At 46.3% G+C, this 19,921-nt stretch overlaps 1 protein-coding gene across 6 annotated transcripts in view; it reads right to left on the bottom strand.

Annotated features, from left to right (window-relative positions):
- Nucleotides 1–19,921, bottom strand: part of lrch2 (leucine-rich repeats and calponin homology (CH) domain containing 2) — a 170,656-nt gene that overhangs the window by 92,357 nt on the left and 58,378 nt on the right. For all 6 annotated transcript variants that reach the window (XM_060912500.1, XM_060912494.1, XM_060912495.1 and 3 more), the window contains exons 6-10: nt 5,778–5,908; nt 4,801–4,888; nt 4,558–4,654; nt 4,057–4,157; nt 3,786–3,850 (exon numbers count right to left, since the gene is read on the bottom strand). In XM_060912500.1, coding sequence (XP_060768483.1) covers nt 3,786–3,850; nt 4,057–4,157; nt 4,558–4,654; nt 4,801–4,888; nt 5,778–5,908 — 482 coding nt within the window. The remainder of the gene's footprint in view (nt 1–3,785; nt 3,851–4,056; nt 4,158–4,557; nt 4,655–4,800; nt 4,889–5,777; nt 5,909–19,921) is intronic.

The raw sequence follows: 19,921 nt of genomic DNA, 5'->3' as shown, positions 1-19,921 counted from the left end.
AGAGGTCACTCACAGCATTGCCCTCGGACAATCGATGGTGCTGCAGTGGAGAGGGTGAGCAGCACCAAATTCCTAGGGGTGCACATCGCTGAGGACCTCTCCTGGTCCAACAACATCGCATTGCTGGCCAAGAAAGCTCAAACTCGCCTCTACTTCCTCCGCAAACTGAGGAGTGCATGAGTCCCACCCCCCATCATGTTCTCATTCTACAGGGGCACCATTGAGGGTGTCCTCACTGGCTGCATCACTGCGTGGTACAGAGGCTGCAGAGCCTCCTGCCGGAAGACTCTGCAACACATAGTGAACACGGCCAGCAAGATCATTGGTACCCCTCAGCCCTCCCTTACGGACATCTATCACTCCCATCTCACCCGCAGAGCTGGTGACACCTCCCACCCTTCACTCACTCTTCAACCTCCTGCCCTCAGGGAAAAGGTACCAGAGCTTCCGGGCCCGCTCCACAAGACTGCTGAACAGCTTCATTCACCAGACAGTCAGGATGCTGAACTCTGTCCACTACCTACCCCTGGTCTGTAACACGTTCATTCACACAAGAAACTCATCTGTTTGCACATCACACTACAAACATTTGCATTACTGCTGTATCTGCTGCTATTGCTCATTTGCACTACTGTTCATATACACCTCATAAGCTGCTCTTCCAAGCACCTTCTCCGTTAGATATTGAACTGTATTTGCACTACTGCTATTTTGTACATTGATTTTAGTGTATTTTCTATCTATCTATCTATCTATCTATCTATCTATCTATCTATCTATCTATCTATCTATCTATCTATCTTAAAATGTTTTTTTGTTTGTAATCTTTATCTGCTTTTCCAAGTAAGGTGAGACAGAAACAGCATTTTGATTCTCCTATATGTCCTGGATATATAGTGAATTGACCAAAAAAAAAAAAATCTTTAATTCTGTCTAAAATGAAAAACAAATGAAAGTAAACTTACCCATAGAAATAACTGCTTTCTTTTTTAATTTTGCATTTTCCATACCATCCCAACTTTTTCTGATTTGGGGGATGTAATTCACCTTTACAAAAAGTTCCTTTAAAACTTTTACAAACCAATGGTGGGTTTCCGGAAACATTCGTAGTACCAAGTACTAGGGTTGGGCTACTACCAAAATTTTGGGTTCAGTACAGTATCTGGCAAGGTAGAATGGTAATAGTACTAGTTCAGGATTGATGCAATAAATAAATAAATAAATAAATATTCATTCATACAAACTGATGAAATTAATAAAAAAAACAGCAAAAGTTTTGTTTTAATTGACTTCCTGCTTCGGTCTAATTTTGCAAACATCTGACTAAGGTTATTTCTACAGCCTTGTTATTCTTTCACACATGGATTCATTAAGGAGTAGAGTGCACAGTAGGCTAAGGCTACATCCACAATAATACATTTTAGCTTTAAAATGGTATTGTAAATGAAAACAACCTCCATCCAGACGAGTGTTTATCAGAAATAAGCCTGAAAATACATCACATGACCATTCACTCCTCAGAAATGATGGAGGCTGTCATGTCCACATCAGAAGCCTCTGTCACAAACTGTTTCCCATGAGCACTTGCAATCAACAAACATGGCCACCCAGGACTACAACACAATATGAAGCAATGCATAGTGTTCATATGCAGTTCTTGCCTAGCCGGTTTTTTTTTTTTTTTTAAATCCTAGCCTCTGGTCTTTGACTGCCTGAATTTGCCTGCACTCTGACCTTGACTTTGCCTGCTGATTTGGATTTGTTTTTAGTAAAGAACTGAACCACCTCTGCTTCTCCTTACACCTGACAGAAGCAACTGGTACCCCACAGTGTGCACCTGCACTGTGTCCCAGTGTAAAGTGAAGCAGCTCATTGGTTGGCCATAAAACCCATCATGATATTGGAGTTGCAATTTACTTTACAAGTTTAGTTGTATGTATGTATGTATGTATGTATGTATGTACGTACCGTATTTACCGGACTATAAGCCACTACTTTTTTCCCCACGCTTTGAACCCTGCGGCTTGTACAACAATGCGGCTTATCTATAGATTTTTCTTCGCTAACTGCCATCGGGGGCGCAAAAACATGACAGACGCAAGAGGTCAATATAAAGAAGACATAAGCAGCACGACATGCACGAATGCAAAATATTTTTTCACACCCTCATCATGGAAAGTACACGAAGAAAAGCATATGATGCAGCTTTTAAGTTGAAAGCTATTGATCTGTCTATCCAGGAAGGAAATAGAGCTGCTGCACGTAAGCTTGGCATTAATGAATTAATGGTGAGACGTTGGAGACGGCAGCGTGAAGAACTGATTCAATGCCAAACAACAACAAAGGCTTTCAGAGGTCATAAAAGCAGATGGCCTAAACTTGAAAATGTTCTTGAGGACTGGGTGAACACACAGAGCAGACGGCCGGGGTGTATCGACCGTGCAAATCCGACTGAAAGCTAACACAATTGCCAGCGAAATGGGTATTGAAGATTTTAAAGGTGGACCGTCATGTTGTTTTAGATTTATGAGACGAAAAGATCTGTCCATCAGGGCACGGACGACTGTGTCAGTAACTCCCTCCCGACTACGAAGAAAAAGTTGCAAACTTCCACAAATTTATTGAAACAAAACTAGCCGAAAATTCCATTGGATCAGACATCATAAATATGGATGAAGTACCTTTAACGTTTGACCTGCCTTTAACTAGAACTGTTAACAAAACAGGAGCGTCATCCATTATGATGAAAACAACTGGCCACGAGAGAACGTATTTCACATGTGTTTTGAGCTGTACCGCATCCGGACAGAAGCTTCCACCGATGGTGATTTTCAAGCGGATGACAAAAGAAAAATTCCCGAAAGGCATAGTTGTTAAAGTTGACAAAAAAGGGTGGATGATAGAAAGCCTAATGACTGAATGGCTGATGGAGTGCTACAGTAAGCGCCCAGGAGGATTTTTTCACCGGAAAAAATCATTGCTTGTTTTGGACAGTATGAGGGCCCATATAACAGATTCTGTGAAAGCAGCCATCAAGAGAACAAACTCAATTCCAGCTGTGATTCCTGGAGGTACAACTAAGTTTTTGCAGCCACTCGACATCAGTGTGAATTGTGCATTTAAAACGGCACTCCGAAGTGAATAGGAGGCTTGGATGACCAGCGGCGAGAAATCATTCACAAAAACTGGCCGCATGCAAAGAGCATTCTTTTCTGAGGTCTGCCAGTGGATCCTAAAAGCGTGGAGCAGTGTGAAAGAATCCACGATCACCAAGGGGTTTCGAAAGGCTGGACTGCTGCGTGGAGAGAACAGCGCAACTTCATCGGTAACTGTGCCTCGAGATGAAAGTGACAGCGCAACTTCATCAGTAACTGTGCCTCGAGATGAAAGTGACATTGAGAGCGACACCGACGGAGAGACTGAAAAGGTGTGTGACGGAGATGTTCTGAGGCTCTTCAACTCCAACACTGAAGAAGACGACGACTTCAGTGGTTTCAGTGCACAGGAGGAGGATGAATAAAAACATTAATGACTTTTCTGTTTTGTTCGATCAGCCGTTTTACTGCCGTGTTACAGGCACCGTTTGGAAACAATTAATGTAAATAAACATTTACAAAATCTTTCTGTGTAAATATCTCATTCACAACATCTGCGGCTTATAGTCTGGTGCGGTTAATGTAATGTAAAAATATTTTTTTCTTTTAAAATTTAGTGGGTGCGGCATATATTCCGATGTGCTCTATAGTCCGGTAAATATGGTATGTATGCATGTATGTATGCGTTACCCAGATTCCTCCTTCCAGTTCTCCTGGTCTTTGCTTTGGTGTGTTTTAAGAACCCTCTCCAGCTCCTACAGTGGGAAAGAGGAAGAAAAAGAGAGAGAATTCAATTTAATATGAAATGTACAGCTTTGAGAACAAAATTTTGTTTTCCCCCCCATCATACCAATAAAGCAAATTTGGATTTAAAATTGAATTAAAGGAGGGAGAAAGCTTCCAGTGTGAATAAGGGAATGTGTGTGTGTGTGTGTGTGTGTGTGTGTGGGGGGTATTATACCTTTATACAGGTGATGTAGGGTGCATGCTGCTGCATGTCAACTTCACATAGGGCGACATCTTCATCTGGGTTTGGGTCAATGAAGTCATACGAGTCATGATCTGCTCTCACACACACACACACACAGTACATGCAATTTGTTCACCAGTCTGGTAATGATACCAAACTGAGTCTGGTTGTCAAAAATGGCTGCTCTGAAAAACATTTCAGAGTTCATGGTGAAGTGTCGTACATGTTGCATATAAATGATAAGTCCTACTGTGTCCTAAACTACATCAGCACATCTGTGTGACATCACTTAACAACTGGATATGGTTTGATGTGCAGATTTACACAAGGCGAGACTGACTTTTATTGCTTGTTAGACACAAGAGTCTTGAAGCAAATGATAGATTTGTATGCATGCTGTCATTTATTATAAAAAACATTTAACCCAGTATTAAAGTTTCATATTTCTGTATCTACAGATCATGTAACTATGCCGAACATTCATATTGCTACCTCTGTTCGAGTCCAGTTTGCAGAGGAGAGAATGGGCTTCAGCCCGTGCCGTCTCCGACACCTGAGAGTGTAGACTGATCGTGTCATCATCCGAGGGCTGAGGAGAGAGAGAGATACAGACAGACAGACAGCCTTGTTGAGTTGTCTAATGTTCCAGCATGCACAGTCCCCTCTGCAAGTATTGGAACAGGAAGGCCAATTTTTTTTTTTATTATTCTTTTGCGAGAGAGCAAGAGAAAATACCTCTGTAGTAGATAGCCTCTTATCACCGTTGTCACTGCCAATACCTGAATCAGGTCCGTGGTTCTTACTAGGGTAAAAATCCTCTATGCTGCACTCACACACACACACACACACACACACACACACACACACACACCTTGGATTAAACATGACCCATTCCTTTTCTTGTTCAATCAGGGTCTGATTTTTAGATGCCATTATATAATATATTTTATTATATTATATTCCATTTCTAAAATCGGTTTCTAAAGTACTTGAAACATTTTCTCAAGGGGAAAACCTGTTATAGGGTTCTACATGGAACAGTTTTTTTCCCCCCTTAAGACCGTATACTGTAACAACAACAACAACAACTACTGAATTAAAAATAATTATTATCCCATGGATTTCAGAGTTATAGGAAGATTTTTTTAAGGATCTGCCACAGTTTTATATTTTTAAATGTTATGATTGTGTATGTAATCTTTTGCATGCCTTTTTTCTTCTTTTAACAGAATGCTACAGCTTTTAAAAATCCTCCATAGGCATTAGGGTTATGACTGTGAAAGTGTTTTCAAAATTTCTACTTTCCTGATGTTGCATTTGGTGAACTTTTACTCATATATTACTTTTTTGAAGTTATTTTTATTGGGTCATGCAAAAATCTCCCGCACCCAACATCACCTCACTTCTGATAAATACATGTATATTAAATAAATAAATCATGATTACAAAATAAATTCTATAATCATGATTTATTTATTTAATATACATGTATTTATCAAAAGTGAGGTGATGTTGGGTGCAGGAGGTTTTTGCATGACCCAATAAAAATAACTTCAAAAAAGTAATATGAGTAAAAGTTCACCAAATGCAACATCAGGAAAGTAGAAATTTTGAAAACACTTTCACAGTCATAACCCTAATAGGCATGTAGTTGTTAGGACTGGGGCAAGAGTAACAATGGCAATCTTGAACACGTGTGTGTGTACGTGTACCTGTCGGTTAGCTGCTGCACTAAACACCGTTTGCCAGGCAAGGGCAGATCCAGCGAGTCAGGCTTCTTCTCCAGCCGACATGCCTGCATGTTCAAATACTTAAAGATATGAATCTTTCCCTTTAGACAGATCTGAAACCAAAGCAGAGCCTGAGGTTAGTGAGGAATACTATTAAACTGTCAGCCATTCCAAGTCTGCCCCTCATATGGTCAGCATCTGTGACACTAATCAGTCAATTTTGGTTTTTGGTGAGCTCTGGTTACTGTCTGTGCAGCGTTCCCAGGTTTGTCTGGCTTTGTTCTGGGTTCCCAAGTTTTCTCAGATTGTCAAAAAACATGCAGACAGGAGGACTGGCTACATTCTAAATTCTGACACTTTGTGGCCAGTGTTGCTGGGATGCAGCACAGATCCACTGCCACCCAGACCAGGATGAAGTGTTTTGTGAAGATGAATGAACTTTATGGTGGCTCAAAGGTTAAGGCTCTAGGTTACTAATCAGAAGGTCAGTAGTCAAGCTCCAGCATTGCCAAGCTGCCACTATTGGGCCCTTGAGCAAGGCCCTTAAGGTGCCATATCATGGCTGACCCTGCGCTCTGACTCCAACAAGCTGGGATATGCAAAGAAAAGGATTTTACTCTGCTGTATATGTGCAGTGTTGGGGGTAACGCATTACAAAGTAACGTGTTACTGTAATTTCGTTACTGTTGTCAGGAACTTAACGTAATGCATTACAGTTCAAATTTCGGCAACGTCATTACAGTTACTAGAGACTGTAGTAACGTTCGTTACAGCGTTACCCACAATTTTGTGCAGTGAAATGTAAGTTAACGAATTCATTTATGTAAACCAGTGAGCTACATGATATCACGTTAAACCCGCGCTGTTTTAGTTAATGGCGCATGCGTGCCTAAACTCTGGGTGCGATTTGCTGGGGGGGATGGTGGGGATCATCCCCCCCTCTGGTTTTTATCTCTGCTGAAAAAAAAAATCCTTGGGGACAACCTCGTCAATAAAACAAACAAACCAAAAAAAAAAAAGTTGACATGACAGGCATGTTGTGAGACAGTTTTCTATGGTCTACATTGCACTCACTTTCAAAATGACCCGAAGTGGCAGCTTTGATGTTCACGAACGTCCCCAGCAAATAGATACATTGTAGATAATAACAATATCTTTGCGTTCTATGCAGGGATGCAAACAGCGCGCCTTTTGGCGGATGCTGCCTTTTTCATGGCCGATATTTTTTTTTTTAGGGGGGGCGTTGGAGTGTCTGATTATAATTTCAAAGTAAATTCTGTATTAAAATTACTAAATAAGCAAATCCGTTACAGTCCATGAAACAGGAAGTATAAGGATGAGAAAAAAACAGTTTAAATCGGAAAGCTGCGCACAATGTGAACTGCGCCATCAGAGCAAACTGTTCATTTAGTATTCATGTATTTTAGTGATTTTCAAGTCACTGTCCATTTAATCTGGAGGGAGAGAAACATCACAGCAATGTGACAAGCAATGCGAACTTTGTTGTGTTAGTGTTCGTGTATTTAGTCAGAGAGATAGGAAGATGAATTTACTATCTCTGGTTTAGTGTTCGTTTTCATTTAGGTGTTATTCATTTGATATCATCGGATGTTATTGAGCTGTTAGCCTATTGTTACCTTAATTTTGTGACGTTTCGTGATTTAAAAAAAAAAAAAAACATCCCCCCCATCTGGTTTTTTGACAAATCGCACCCTGCCTAAACTAGTTGCTGTGGAAATCGATTACAGTGAGATGGAAGAGAGCAAAGTCATGAACGTGGGTGAGAACACCGGAGCATTCATCAACTGGAAATATTCGCATTATTTTCAGTTAGTTGCATGTAAAGGTAACATTTCGGTAAAGTGCAAGCTATGTCCTGGAGATAAACAGCTTTCCACTGCAGTGCTTTCAATGAGCAACTTGTCGAAGCACTTGGCTAGACAGCATAGTCATACAAAGCTCGTGGCAAAAGGTCCCCATGGCCTCAGCCGCAGTGATGGAGACTGCCCCAGCACCAAAACAGGCGAAACTTGCAGGAGGAGGAGTACGGCAGGTAACACCGCAGGCAGAAATAAATAAGCTAGTAGCAGCCTATGTCGTGGAGGACATGGTTCCCTTGTCTACAGTAGAATCGCCCCGTTTCAGGAAAACATTAAACAAAATACCAACAACGCGAGCGCCCATATCAGACAGAAAAACATTGTCGAGTTACTTGAGCAGATGTTATGCTGTAATGGAATCGGATCTTAAAAAGACATTTGAGACCATGGAATATATTTCCACAACGGCAGATATGTAGACTGCTAACAATAAAAGTCATCTCGGAATGACTGCTCACTGGATTGATGAGAACTTTAAGCGTGAGAAGGCTGCCGTTGCCTGCAAAAGGGTCAGAGGATGACATACCTACGATATAATAGCCAGCGAAATAGAGCAAGTGCATTCAAGTTATGGACTAACTCAAAGTTGTAAAGTGTGTCACAGATAACGGGAGCAATTTTCTTAAGGCCTTTCAAATGTTTGAGATGCAACCTGAAGGGTCCTTAAGTGATGAGGAACTCATTGATGAAGGGGTGACTTTCACAGACATTGATCAAGTGCTTTCCACAAATTCTGATGGGCAGTTTTCTCTGCCCCCTCATCTGCGCTGTGCATCCCATACATTGAATTTGATATCTACTACTGATTTAGAGAAATGGGTCACTACTAACAGTGAATGCAGAGCAGTTTACAGAAATGCTCTTGGAAAGTGTTCAACTCTCTGGAGCAAGACTAGCCACTCCTCTGTGGCATCAGATGAGGTTGAGGATGTGACCGCAAGAAAGCTCATTGTCCCTTCTACAAGATGGAACTCCCTTTACAATGCTTTGCCTCGCATCACAGACATTCCAACACAGAGCTGAACACCCTTTGTTCTAGACTGGAAATCAGAGGCATCACTGAGTGAGTGTATCAGTTCCTGAAGGAGTACTGCACAGTGCTCAAGCCACTTGCTGTGGCATTGGACATACTGTATTACAAGGAGAAGATAACTGCTATTATGGCACGCTCCTGCAAACACTGGAGATACTTATGTCCAAGTTGCTTGCCCTTAAGGATGGCCTGTCCCACATGACAGCTGGCATGCCTGATGCCATTGTACAGGTAAATACAATGAACAATAAAATGCCTACATAAAATATATGCTGTATCTATGCATATCAATTATTAACCTATATTTACAGTGCCTTGCAAAAGTATGCATACCCCTTGAACTTTTTCACATTTTTCCACCTTACAACCACAAACTTAAGTTTTTTATTGAGATTTTATATGATAGACCAACACAGAGTAGCACGTAATTGTGAAGTGAAACGAAAATGATAAATGGTCTTCAAAATTTTAAACAAATCAAAATCTGAAAAACGTGATGTGCATTAGTATTCAGCCCCCCTGCGTCAATACTTTGTAGAGCCACCTTTTGCTGCAATTACAGCTGCAAGTCTTTTGTGGTATGTCTCTACCAGCTTTGCACATCGAGACACTGAAATTTTTGCCCATTCTTCTTTGCAAAATAGCTCAAGCTCAGCCAGATTGGATGGAGAGCGTCTGTGAACAGCAATTTTCAAGTCTTGCCACAGATGCTCAATGGGATTTAGGTCTGCACTTTGACTGGGCCATTCTAATACATGAATATTCTTTGATCTAGACCATTCCATTGTAGCTCTGGCTGTGTGTTTAGGGTCATGGTCTTGCTGGAAGGTGAGTCTCCTTCCCAGTCTCAAATCTTTTGCAGCCTCCAACAGGTTTTCTTCCGGGATTGCCCTGTATTTAGCTCCAGCCATCTTCCCATCAACTCTGACCAGCTTCCCTGTCCCTGCTGAAGAAAAGCATCCCCATAGCATGATGCTGCCACCACCATGTTTCACAGTGGGGATGGTGCGTGCAGGGTGATGAGCAGGGTTAATTTTCTGCCACACATAGCGCTTTGAATTTAGGCCAAAAAGTTCAACTTTGGTCTCATCTGACCAAAGCACCTTCTTCCACATGTTTGCTGTGCCCCCTACATGGCTTCTTATGCCTGTCTTTCAACAATGGCTTTCTTCTTGCCACTATTCCAAAAAGGCCAGATTTGTGGAGTGTACGACATAGTTGTCCTGTGCACAGATTCTCCCACCTGAGCTGTGGATTTCTGCAGCTCCTCCAGAGTGATCATGGGCCTCTTGGCTGCTTCTCTGACCAGTGCTCTCCTTGCTCGCTCGGTCAGTTTAGGTGGACGGCCATGTCTTGGTAGGTTTGCAGTTGTGCCGTACTTTTTCCATTTTTGAATGATGGATTGAACAGTGCTTCTTGAGATGTTCAGAGCTTGAGATATATATATATCCCGGTCGGGGCAAAATATCATCCAGTAAGGGTCCTTAGGCAAAACCCCTCATGATATATCAGCCTACCTCAGGAATGAGTGAAAACATAACTGAGAGTCATACCGGCTCAGACGTCGCCCGGGTCAACAAGGTCTGCGTCAGTTGCTAGGGAACCAGGGCAAACTGATGAGAAATGGGCTACTGGAACAAGACATCGATGGACGAGGACAGAAAATACGGATTTGCTGGAATGCTACTATGCAAGCAATCCCAGAGAGAGGGGATACATGCAGAGAATGTGGGACCATTGGATACTTCGAAACCCACAATCAAGGCTAACAAAGAAACAGCTATTAGCCCAGTGTTCCAACATCCATAATCGAAATCTGCTATCACAACTAGAGATTAATGAAATACAACAACGATGCTACGGCAAGGGGGAGCCAGGAAGACAGGTCAGCGGGGAGATGTCATCATCCCCACAACCAGACCCCACACCTAACAGCCTCAACACAAGAGCTACTGACCTGAGAAGGAAGATCGTGACCCAACTGGAAACCTGGAGCCCCCGACGAATACCGAAGCTGAGTTGCCAAGTACCTTCAGAAGATCTACTAGTAGATGTGAATGCTGCTCTGAAGACAATCTCCACAAGAACCATCACTGAGACCAACAAGCTGATACACAGTACAGCAACAGTAATCATGGAGATGCTTGGACACAAGGTGGGCTCGGGACATAAACAGTATCCACCATGGAAGAGACGATTAGAGGCCAAGATAAAGGCAGCAAGGAGAGAAGTTAGCCAGCTAGCTGAACTACAGAAAGGGAACATGGTGAATAAAGGGGCGCCCAGGAAGTACAACTCACTCTCCATACCAGAGGCACTCGAAACTGCCAAACAGCGACTAACAGCTCTGGCCACCCGGTTGAGGAGATACACCAAGGAAGGAGAGGCCAGGAGAATAAACAAGCTGTTCTCCACTGAACCAGCCAAGGTGTACTCTCAATGGCAGGGGAACAACAACCGGTCAGACCCACCAAGAGCTGAGGTGGAAAAATACTGGAAAGACATATGGGAAAGAAAGGCATCACACAACACCGATGCCCAATGGTTAGTGGACCTAAGAGCTGACCACAGCAACCTCCCAGAACAAGAACCAGTAACCATCTCAATGGCAGATGTCCAAGAAAGAGTGTCAAAGATGAAGAGCTGGACAGCACCAGGCCCCGATATGATCCATACGTACTGGCTGAAGAAGCTAACTGCACTCCATGAACGCCTAGCAGCACAGATGAACCAGTTGCTGAGGGATGGAACCCACCCAGAATGGCTAACCCAAGGCAGGACAGTCCTAATCATGAAGGACCCCCAGAAGGGACCCATCCCATCCAACTACCGGCCAATTACCTGTCTCTGCACAACATGGAAGGCCCTGTCAGGCATCATTGCGGCAAAAATGAGTAAGCATGTGGCTCAATACATGAGCGAGGCACAGAAAGGAATTGGCAGTAACACCAGAGGAGCCAAGCACCAGCTACTGGCCGATAGAACAGTCGCCCGAGACTGTAAGAAGAGACAGACCAACCTGTGCACTGCCTGGATTGACTACAAGAAAGCCTACGACTCAATGCCACACACATGGATACTGGAATGTCTGGAACTGTATAAGATCAACAGGAACCTAAGGACCTTCATACAGAACTCAATGGAAATGTGGAAGACAACCCTAGAGGCCAACTCAAAACCCATTGCCCAAGTCAACATCAAGTGTGGCATATACCAAGGAGATGCGCTATCACCACTGCTGTTCTGCATAGGCCTGAACCCCCTCAGTCAGATCATCACGAAAAGCGGCTACGGGTACCGATTCCGTAGTGGGGCAACAATCAGCTACCTGCTCTACATGGATGACATCAAGCTGTATGCCAGGAACGAGCGAGAAATAGACTCGCTGATCCACACCACCCGGATCTACAGCGATGACATAGGGATGTCATTCGGATTGGACAAGTGTGGCCGGATGGTCTCAAAGAGAGGCAAGATGATCCGGACTGAAGGGATTGACCTACCAGAGGGCAACATAGGTGATATCCAAGACAGCTACAAGTACCTTGGCATCCCACAGGCTAATGGAAACCATGAAGAGGCCACAAGGAAGTCAACCACAGCCAAATACCTCCAGAGAGTAAGGCAGGTCCTGAAAAGTCAGCTGAATGGTAAGAACAAGGTCCGAGCCATCAACATGTATGCACTACCAGTCATCAGATACCCCGCTGGTATCATAAACTGGCCAAAGGAGGAGATAGAAGCCACAGATATCAAGACTAGAAAGCTCCTCACCATGCATGGAGGGTTCCACCCCAAGTCCAGCACCCTGAGACTATACACTAAGCGGAAAGAGGGAGGCCGAGGGCTAGTGAGCGTCAAGACCACGGTCCAGGATGAAACATCGAAAATCCGAGAATACATCAGAAAGATGGCCCCAAAGGATGAACTGCTAAGTGAATGTCTCAGGCAGCAGAACCCTGATGAGAGTGCAGAGGAGGAGGAGGAACAGACAACCTGGAGAGACAAACCCCTACATGGCATGTACCACCGTCAGATAGAGGAAGTGGCTGATATCAAGAAATCCTACCAGTGGCTGGATAATGCAGGACTGACAGACAGCACAGAGGCACTAATCATGGCAGCACAAGAACAGGCCATAAGCACAAGAGCCATAGAGGCCAGGATCTACCAGAGTAGATCAGACCCAAGATCCAGACTGTGCAAAGAAGCCCCTGAAACAGTCCAGCACATAGTAGCAGGGTGTAAGATGCTAGCTGGATCAGCGTACATGGAGAGGCACAACCAAGTGGCTGGGATAGTATACAGGAACATCTGCAACCAGTATGGAATAGAAATACCGAAGTCCCAATGGGCCATACCACAGAAGGTGGCTGAGAACAACAGGGCCAAGATTCTGTGGGACTTCAGCTTCCAGACTGACAAACAGATCCTGGCTAACCAACCGGACATAGTGGTGGTGGACAAAGAGCAGAAGAGGGTGGTGGTGATAGATGTGGCGATCCCAGCTGACGGCAACATCAGGAAGAAGGAACATGAGAAACTTGAGAAGTATCAAGGGTTGAAAGAGCAGCTGGAACGGATGTGGAAGGTCAAGGGTTGCGTGGTCCCCGTGGTAGTGGGGGCACTTGGGGCAGTAACCCCCAAACTGGGAGAGTGGCTCCAGCAAATCCCAGGAACAACATCTGAAGCCTCAGTCCAGAAGAGTGCAGTCCTTGGAACATCGAAGATACTGCGCAGAACCCTCAAACTCCCAGGCCTCTGGTAGAGGACCCGAGCTTGAGGATGACATGGATACCACCCCCCCGCCGGGGGTGAGAAGGAGATTTTATATATATATATATATATATATATATATATATATATATATATATATATATATATATATATATACACACACACACACATATATATATACACACATATATACATATATACACACACGTACATACATACACACACACACACACACATATATATATACACACACACACACACTATATATATATATATATATACACACACACACATACATACACACACTTTTTTTTGAATAACCTAACCCTGCTTTAAACTTCTCCAGAACTTTATCCCTGACCTGTCTGGTGAGTTTCTTGGTCTTCATGATGCTGTTTGTTCTTCAGTGTTCTCTAACAAACCACTGAGGCCTTCACAGAACAAGTGTATTTATGCTGAGAGTAAATTACACACAGTAGGACTTTATTAACTAATTAGATGACTTCTGAAGGCAATTGATTGCACGGGATTGTATTTAGGAGGTATCAGAGTACAGGGGGCTGAATACTAATGCACACCACATTTTTCAGATTTTGATTTGTTTAAAATTTTGAAGACCATTTATCATTTTCGTTTCACTTCACAATTATGTGCTACTCTGTGTTGGTCTATCACATAAAATCTCAATAAAAAACTTTTAAGTTCGTGGTTGTAAGGTGGAAAAATGTGAAAAAGTTCAAAGGGTATGAATACTTTTGCAAGGCACTGTATGGGCCTAATGAATTTTTCATATCAGCCACTTGTAAAGCATGCTATTGCATGCATGTCTAATGTTGCATCTCATATTGCAGGCAATCAAAGACAGGTTTTTAGCCATCTTAGACAGCAAGGATGCCCTCATTGCTGCTGTCACATTGCCCAGATTCAAGGTCCACTGGCTCAAAGATGACAGAAGGAGGGATGCTGCTAGGAGACTGCTCATTTCAGAGTGTCGGGCTCGGATACCTGAGGAGGAGCAGGAGAGACCAGCAGAGGCCCCTCCAGTCAGAATGACTTTTTTGCATTTGAGGAGGAGGAGCAGACCTCTTACACTGCAGATACGGAAGTCATGGAATACCTGAAGTCACCTAAAACTGACATGGAGGTTCTTAGACAGTTCCCCAGGATCAAAGATATCTCACGGCGATACAACACTCCAACACCATCAAGCGCACCGGTTGAGAGGCCTTTCAGTCAGGGTGGCATTGTTCTGACCCCAAGGAGGAACAGACTCTCTGACAGGAAACTTGAGAGCATTTTACTAATGAGATTGTGGCAGCGGGGGCGTGATCAAGCGTCGGTCTGTGACCGGAGGGCGGAGTCAGGGAAGGTAAGTGGCAGAATCACTGCACCTGATGTTAATGTGTTTGTGTGTCTTCCCCAGTGACCGCGCCCTATTTAAGGAGAGAGCACGAGAGCAGAGGGAGCTTTCTCCCCAACCAGATGACTTGTGTGTGCACGCGTGCGTGTGTGGCTGCGAGAGTTAAATTTCCACTGAAAAGTGAAAATAAAAGAGTTTTGTGAACTCAGTGCTGGCCTGCTGTCCTTCTGTGCTCCACCCACCCATACGAACTGCCACAGTGGTGCCAGAACCCAGGACTTGGAGCGCAGAAGCAGAAAAGCCCCATGGAGTCCTCCCCTTTCGCCGACCTGGTCCACGCCCTCGCCACGGCCCAGCAAAGCCAGCACCAGGCACTAGTCACCCTCTGGAAGGAGCAGGAGCAACGGTTCGAGGCCCTGGTGTTGGCTCAGCAGGAAGATCGACAGGCACTTCCTCGCGTCGGCAGGATCCACCAACTCCACCCCCGCGGGCCCTTCCCCCCTCACCCTAACGAAGCTGGGCCCGCAGGACGACCCCGAGGCCTTCCTCATGCTCTTTGAGCAGGTAGCAGAGACCTCGGGGTGGCTGGTGGAACAGCGCGTGGCGCGCCTCCTCCCCCTGCTAACGGGAGAGGCGCAGTTGGCTGCGCTACAGCTCCCCGCCAACTGCCGGCTGGCCTACACGGACCTTCGGCCATCCTCCAGCGTGTGGGGCGCACCACCGAGCAACAACGACAGCGCTTCCACGCTTTGCGCTTGGAGAAAGTCGGCCGGCCGTTCGCGTTTGGCCAGCAACTCCGGGACGCCTGCTGACGGTGGTTGAGGGCCGACAACGGCGACGCTGAGGGAATCAAATCAATCAATCAATCAATGACCAGGTGGTACTAGAGCAGTTCATCGTGCGCTTACCAGCAGGAACCGCAGAGTGGGTCCAGTGCCACCGCCCGGCATCGCTGGATCAGGCAATCGAACTGGCGGAGGACCATTTGGCGGCTGTCCCGACGGCAGGACAGCAGACAACCTCTTCTCTCCTCTCTCTCTCCCCCCTCCTCCTGTGTCTCATCCTCGCCCCGTTCCCCCACCACCACCAGCGCCACCCCAGCCGGCCTGCCGCACCCTCCCGTTTCTCCCTTCTGTGTCCGTCTCTTCCCCCCTCAGGTGAGTGAGCCCCAGAGCACTACTGCGGAGAGGAAGCCCGGGCCGGTTTGCTGGCGCTGCGGGGAGCCGGGCCATCTCCAACAACAGTGCTCGGTAATGGAGGTGGGCACAGTGGTTCGGATCCCCGATGCGCCAGGAGCTGCCCTTGATCGGGCCAGAGCGTATCGCATACCACTGAGTGTCCAAGGAGATACACATCAGGTGTTGGTGGATTCTGGTTGTAATCAGACCTCAATCCACCAAAGCCTGGTGCAAGACGAGGCATTGGGGGGAGCACAATTGGTGAAGGTGTTGTGTGTGCACGGGGATGTTCACAACTACCCTTTAGTGTCGGTCCACTTTTTTTTCAAGGGGAAAAATTTATAGTAAAGGCGGCGGTTAATCCTCGCCTTACCCACTCTATAATTTTGGGGACGGATTGGCTGGGATTTGGGGAATTAATGAGTCATCTAGTAAAGAGTGCGTCCTGCCGTAGTTTAATAGGGGGAGGGCCCAGTGTCGCGTTGGCGGGAGCAGCTGTCACAGAGCCGTCTATGTCATCTCCACATCAGAGTGAGGAGCCGCAGGCTCCTCCTCCTCCTATTGGGGAATCCCTCGCAGATTTTCCATTAGAGCAGTTGCGAGACGAGACTCTGCGGCATGCATTTGACCAAGTGAGAGTAATCGATGGTCAAATGCTCCAGCCAAACGCCACCCCGTCCTTCCCCTACTTCGCAATTATGAAGGATAGATTATACCAAGTGACGCAGGACACTCAGACTAAAGAGCAAGTCACGCAGCTTTTGATTCCGAAGAGCCGCCGGGAATTGGTATTCCAGGCAGCTCACTTTAATCCCATGGCTGGACACTTAGGGCAGGATAAGACACTAGCCCAAATAATGGCCCGGTTCTATTAGCCAGGGATTCGCGGTGATGTCCGTAGGTGGTGTACGGCGTGCCGCGAATGCCAGTTAGCAAATCCAGTGGCCATTCCAAAAGCGCCTTTGCACCCTCTCCCATTAATCGAGACCCCGTTCGAAAGAATTGGGATGGATCTCATCGGGCCATTAGATCGGTCAACACGAGGGTACAGCTTTATATTAGTTCTGGTGGACTACGCAACGCGATACCCGGAAGCGGTGCCTCTTCGCAATATCTCAGCACGCAGTATTGCGGAAGCACTCTTCCACGTTATCTCCCGAGTTGGAATCCCGAAAGAGATTCTGACTGACCAAGGCACCTTGTTTATGTCACGTACACTGAACGAACTGTATGGGTTGTTGGGTATTAAGCCGATCCGCACCAGCATGCATCACCCACAAAAGGACGGTTTAGTTGAACGGTTCAATCGCACCCTCAAGAATATAATTTAAAAATTCGTAAGTGAGGACGCACGTAATTGGGATAAATGGCTCAAACCCTTGTTTGCAGTGCGAGAGGTCCCCCAAGCCTCCACAGGGTTCTTCCCGTTTGAATAGTTATATGAGTGTAAGCCGCGCGGCATTCTAGATGTGCTGCGGGAAAATTGGGAGGAGGAACCTTCAAGTAAAAATGAAATCCAATATGTTATTGACCTGCGCACGAAACTCCACACACTCACCCACCTAACCCAGGAGAATTTGCGGCAGGCCCAAGAACGACAAACCCGCCTGTACGACAAGGGTACGCGCCTTAGGGAGTTCGCACCGGGAGATAAAAGTACTCATACTGTTGCCCACATCGAGCTCCAAATTGGTCGCCAAGTGGCAAGGATCCTTTGAGGTCACAAGGCGAGTCGGGGATGTTGACTATGAGGTGAGGCGAACGGACGGACGGGGCGCTACAGATTTACCACCTCAATCTGCTCAAACTCTGGAATGAGGATGTCCCCGTGGCATTGGTGTCGGTGATTCCGGAGAAGGCGGAGCTGGGGCCGGAGGTTCAAAAGGGAACATTGGGATCACGTACCTCTCCGGTCCCCTGGGAAGACCACCTCTCCCTGACCCAACTCGCGGAGGTTGCCCAGTTGCAGACCGAGTTTTCGGACGTGTTCTCGCCCCTGCCCAGCCGCACCAACCTCATAGAGCACCACATTGAGACGCCCCCGGAGGTGGTAGTGCGTAGCCGCCCTTACAGGCTACCCGAACACAAGAAAAAAAAAGTGGTTCGGGAAGAACTCAAGGCCATGCTCGAAATGAGCATTGTCAAGGAGTCCCACAGTGACTGAAGCAGCCTGGTGGTTTTGGTACCCAAGGCCGACGGGTCGGTCCGGTTCTGTGTAGACTATAGAAAAGTCAAAGCGGTGTCTAAATTCAACGCGTACCCAATGCCTCATATTGAGTTGCTCGATTGACTAGGCACGGCTTGCTTTTACTCGACACTGGATTTAACAAAGGGTTATTGGCAGACCCCCTTGACTCCATTATCCCGAGAAAAAAAAAAACGGCCTTTTCCACACCGTTCGGCTTACACCAGTTTGTCACACTTCCTTTTGGGCTGTTTGGGGTGCCCACTACATTTCAGTGGCTGATGGATAGCGTCCTCCGCCCCCATGCCACCTATGCGGCCGCCTACCTCGATGACATCATTATCTATATTAATGACTGGCCGAAGCACCTCCAACATCTGAGGGCCGTCCTTAGGTCGCTGAGGCGAGCAGGTCTCACAGCCAACCCGAAGAAGTGTGCGATTGGGTGGGTGGAAGTACGGTATCTGGGCTTCCACTTGGGCAACGGGCAGGTGCGTCCCCAAATTAACAAGACAGCAGCAATTGCAGCCTGCCCGAGGCCCAAGACCAAAAAGGGGGCGAGACAGTTCCTGGGACTGGCTGGCTATTATTGTAGGTTTATACCTAATTATTCGGACGTCACCAGCCCACTGACTGATCTGACTAAAAAGGGGGCACCAGATCCGGTCCAGTGGACGGAGCAATGCCAGCGGGCTTTTTCTGAGGTAAAGGCTGCACTGTGTGGGGGGCCACTTTTACACTCCCCTGACTTTTCTCTCCCTTTTATGTTACAGACTGATGCGTCAGACAGAGGGCTGGGGGCTGTTTTGTCCCAGGAGGTGGAGGGGGAGGACCGCCCAGTGCTGTATATCAGTAGAAAGCGGTCAGTGCGTGAGGGGCGCTACAGCACCATTGAAAAGGAGTGCCTAGCAATCAAGTGGGCGGTCCTCGCCCTCCGTTACTACCTGCTGGGATGCCCTTTCACCCTCTGTTCGGACCACACACCCCTCCAGTGGCTCCACTGCATGAAGGATGCCAACGCGCAGATCACCCGTTGGTATCTGGCACTCCAACCCTTTAACTTCAAGGTGATCCACAGGCCGGGGGCGCAGATGGTCGTGGCGGACTCCCTCTCCCATCAAGGGGGGAGTCGGCTGCAGGCCGGACGGCTGCCCGGCCTGAGTCGGGCGGTGGGGGTATGTGGCAGCGGGGGCATGGTCAAGCGTCGGTCTGTGACCGGAGGGCGGAGTCAGGGAAGGTAAGTAGCAGAATCACTGCACCTGATGTTAATTAATGTGTTTGTGTGTCTTCCCCAGTGACCGCGCCCTATTTAAGGAGAGAGCACGAGAGCAGAGAGGGCTCTCTCCCCAACCAGACGACTTGTGTGTGTGCATGCGCGTGCGGCTGGGAGTGTTAAATTTCCACTGAAAAGTGAAAATAAAAGAGTTTTGTGAACTCAGTTCTGGCCTGCCGTCCTGTGCTCCACCCACCCATACGAACTGCCAGAGATACAACCACTGTTTCACCAGAGATAACGAGAAATGAGTTGTGTGGTAAATTTATGTTCCGCATGGCCTGTTCATCGAATATGTTAACAGAGTACATTTCCTGTTTCTTCATTTACAGTCAGTCAATGCAGTGAAAATGTGTTGCTGTTGACTCACCTGATTGCCCTTGTATAGCCTCCATTTAGTTTTATTTTGTGGATTTTATTTTGAGGCAATTGTTTGTAAGTACAGGGCACAATTCATGCAGTCATGTTTTCAAATGACTG

Source organism: Neoarius graeffei, chromosome 28 (genome assembly GCF_027579695.1).
Source record: "Neoarius graeffei isolate fNeoGra1 chromosome 28, fNeoGra1.pri, whole genome shotgun sequence".
NCBI lineage: Eukaryota > Metazoa > Chordata > Actinopteri > Siluriformes > Ariidae > Neoarius > Neoarius graeffei.
This window is presented reverse-complemented; position numbering and strand designations above follow the sequence as displayed.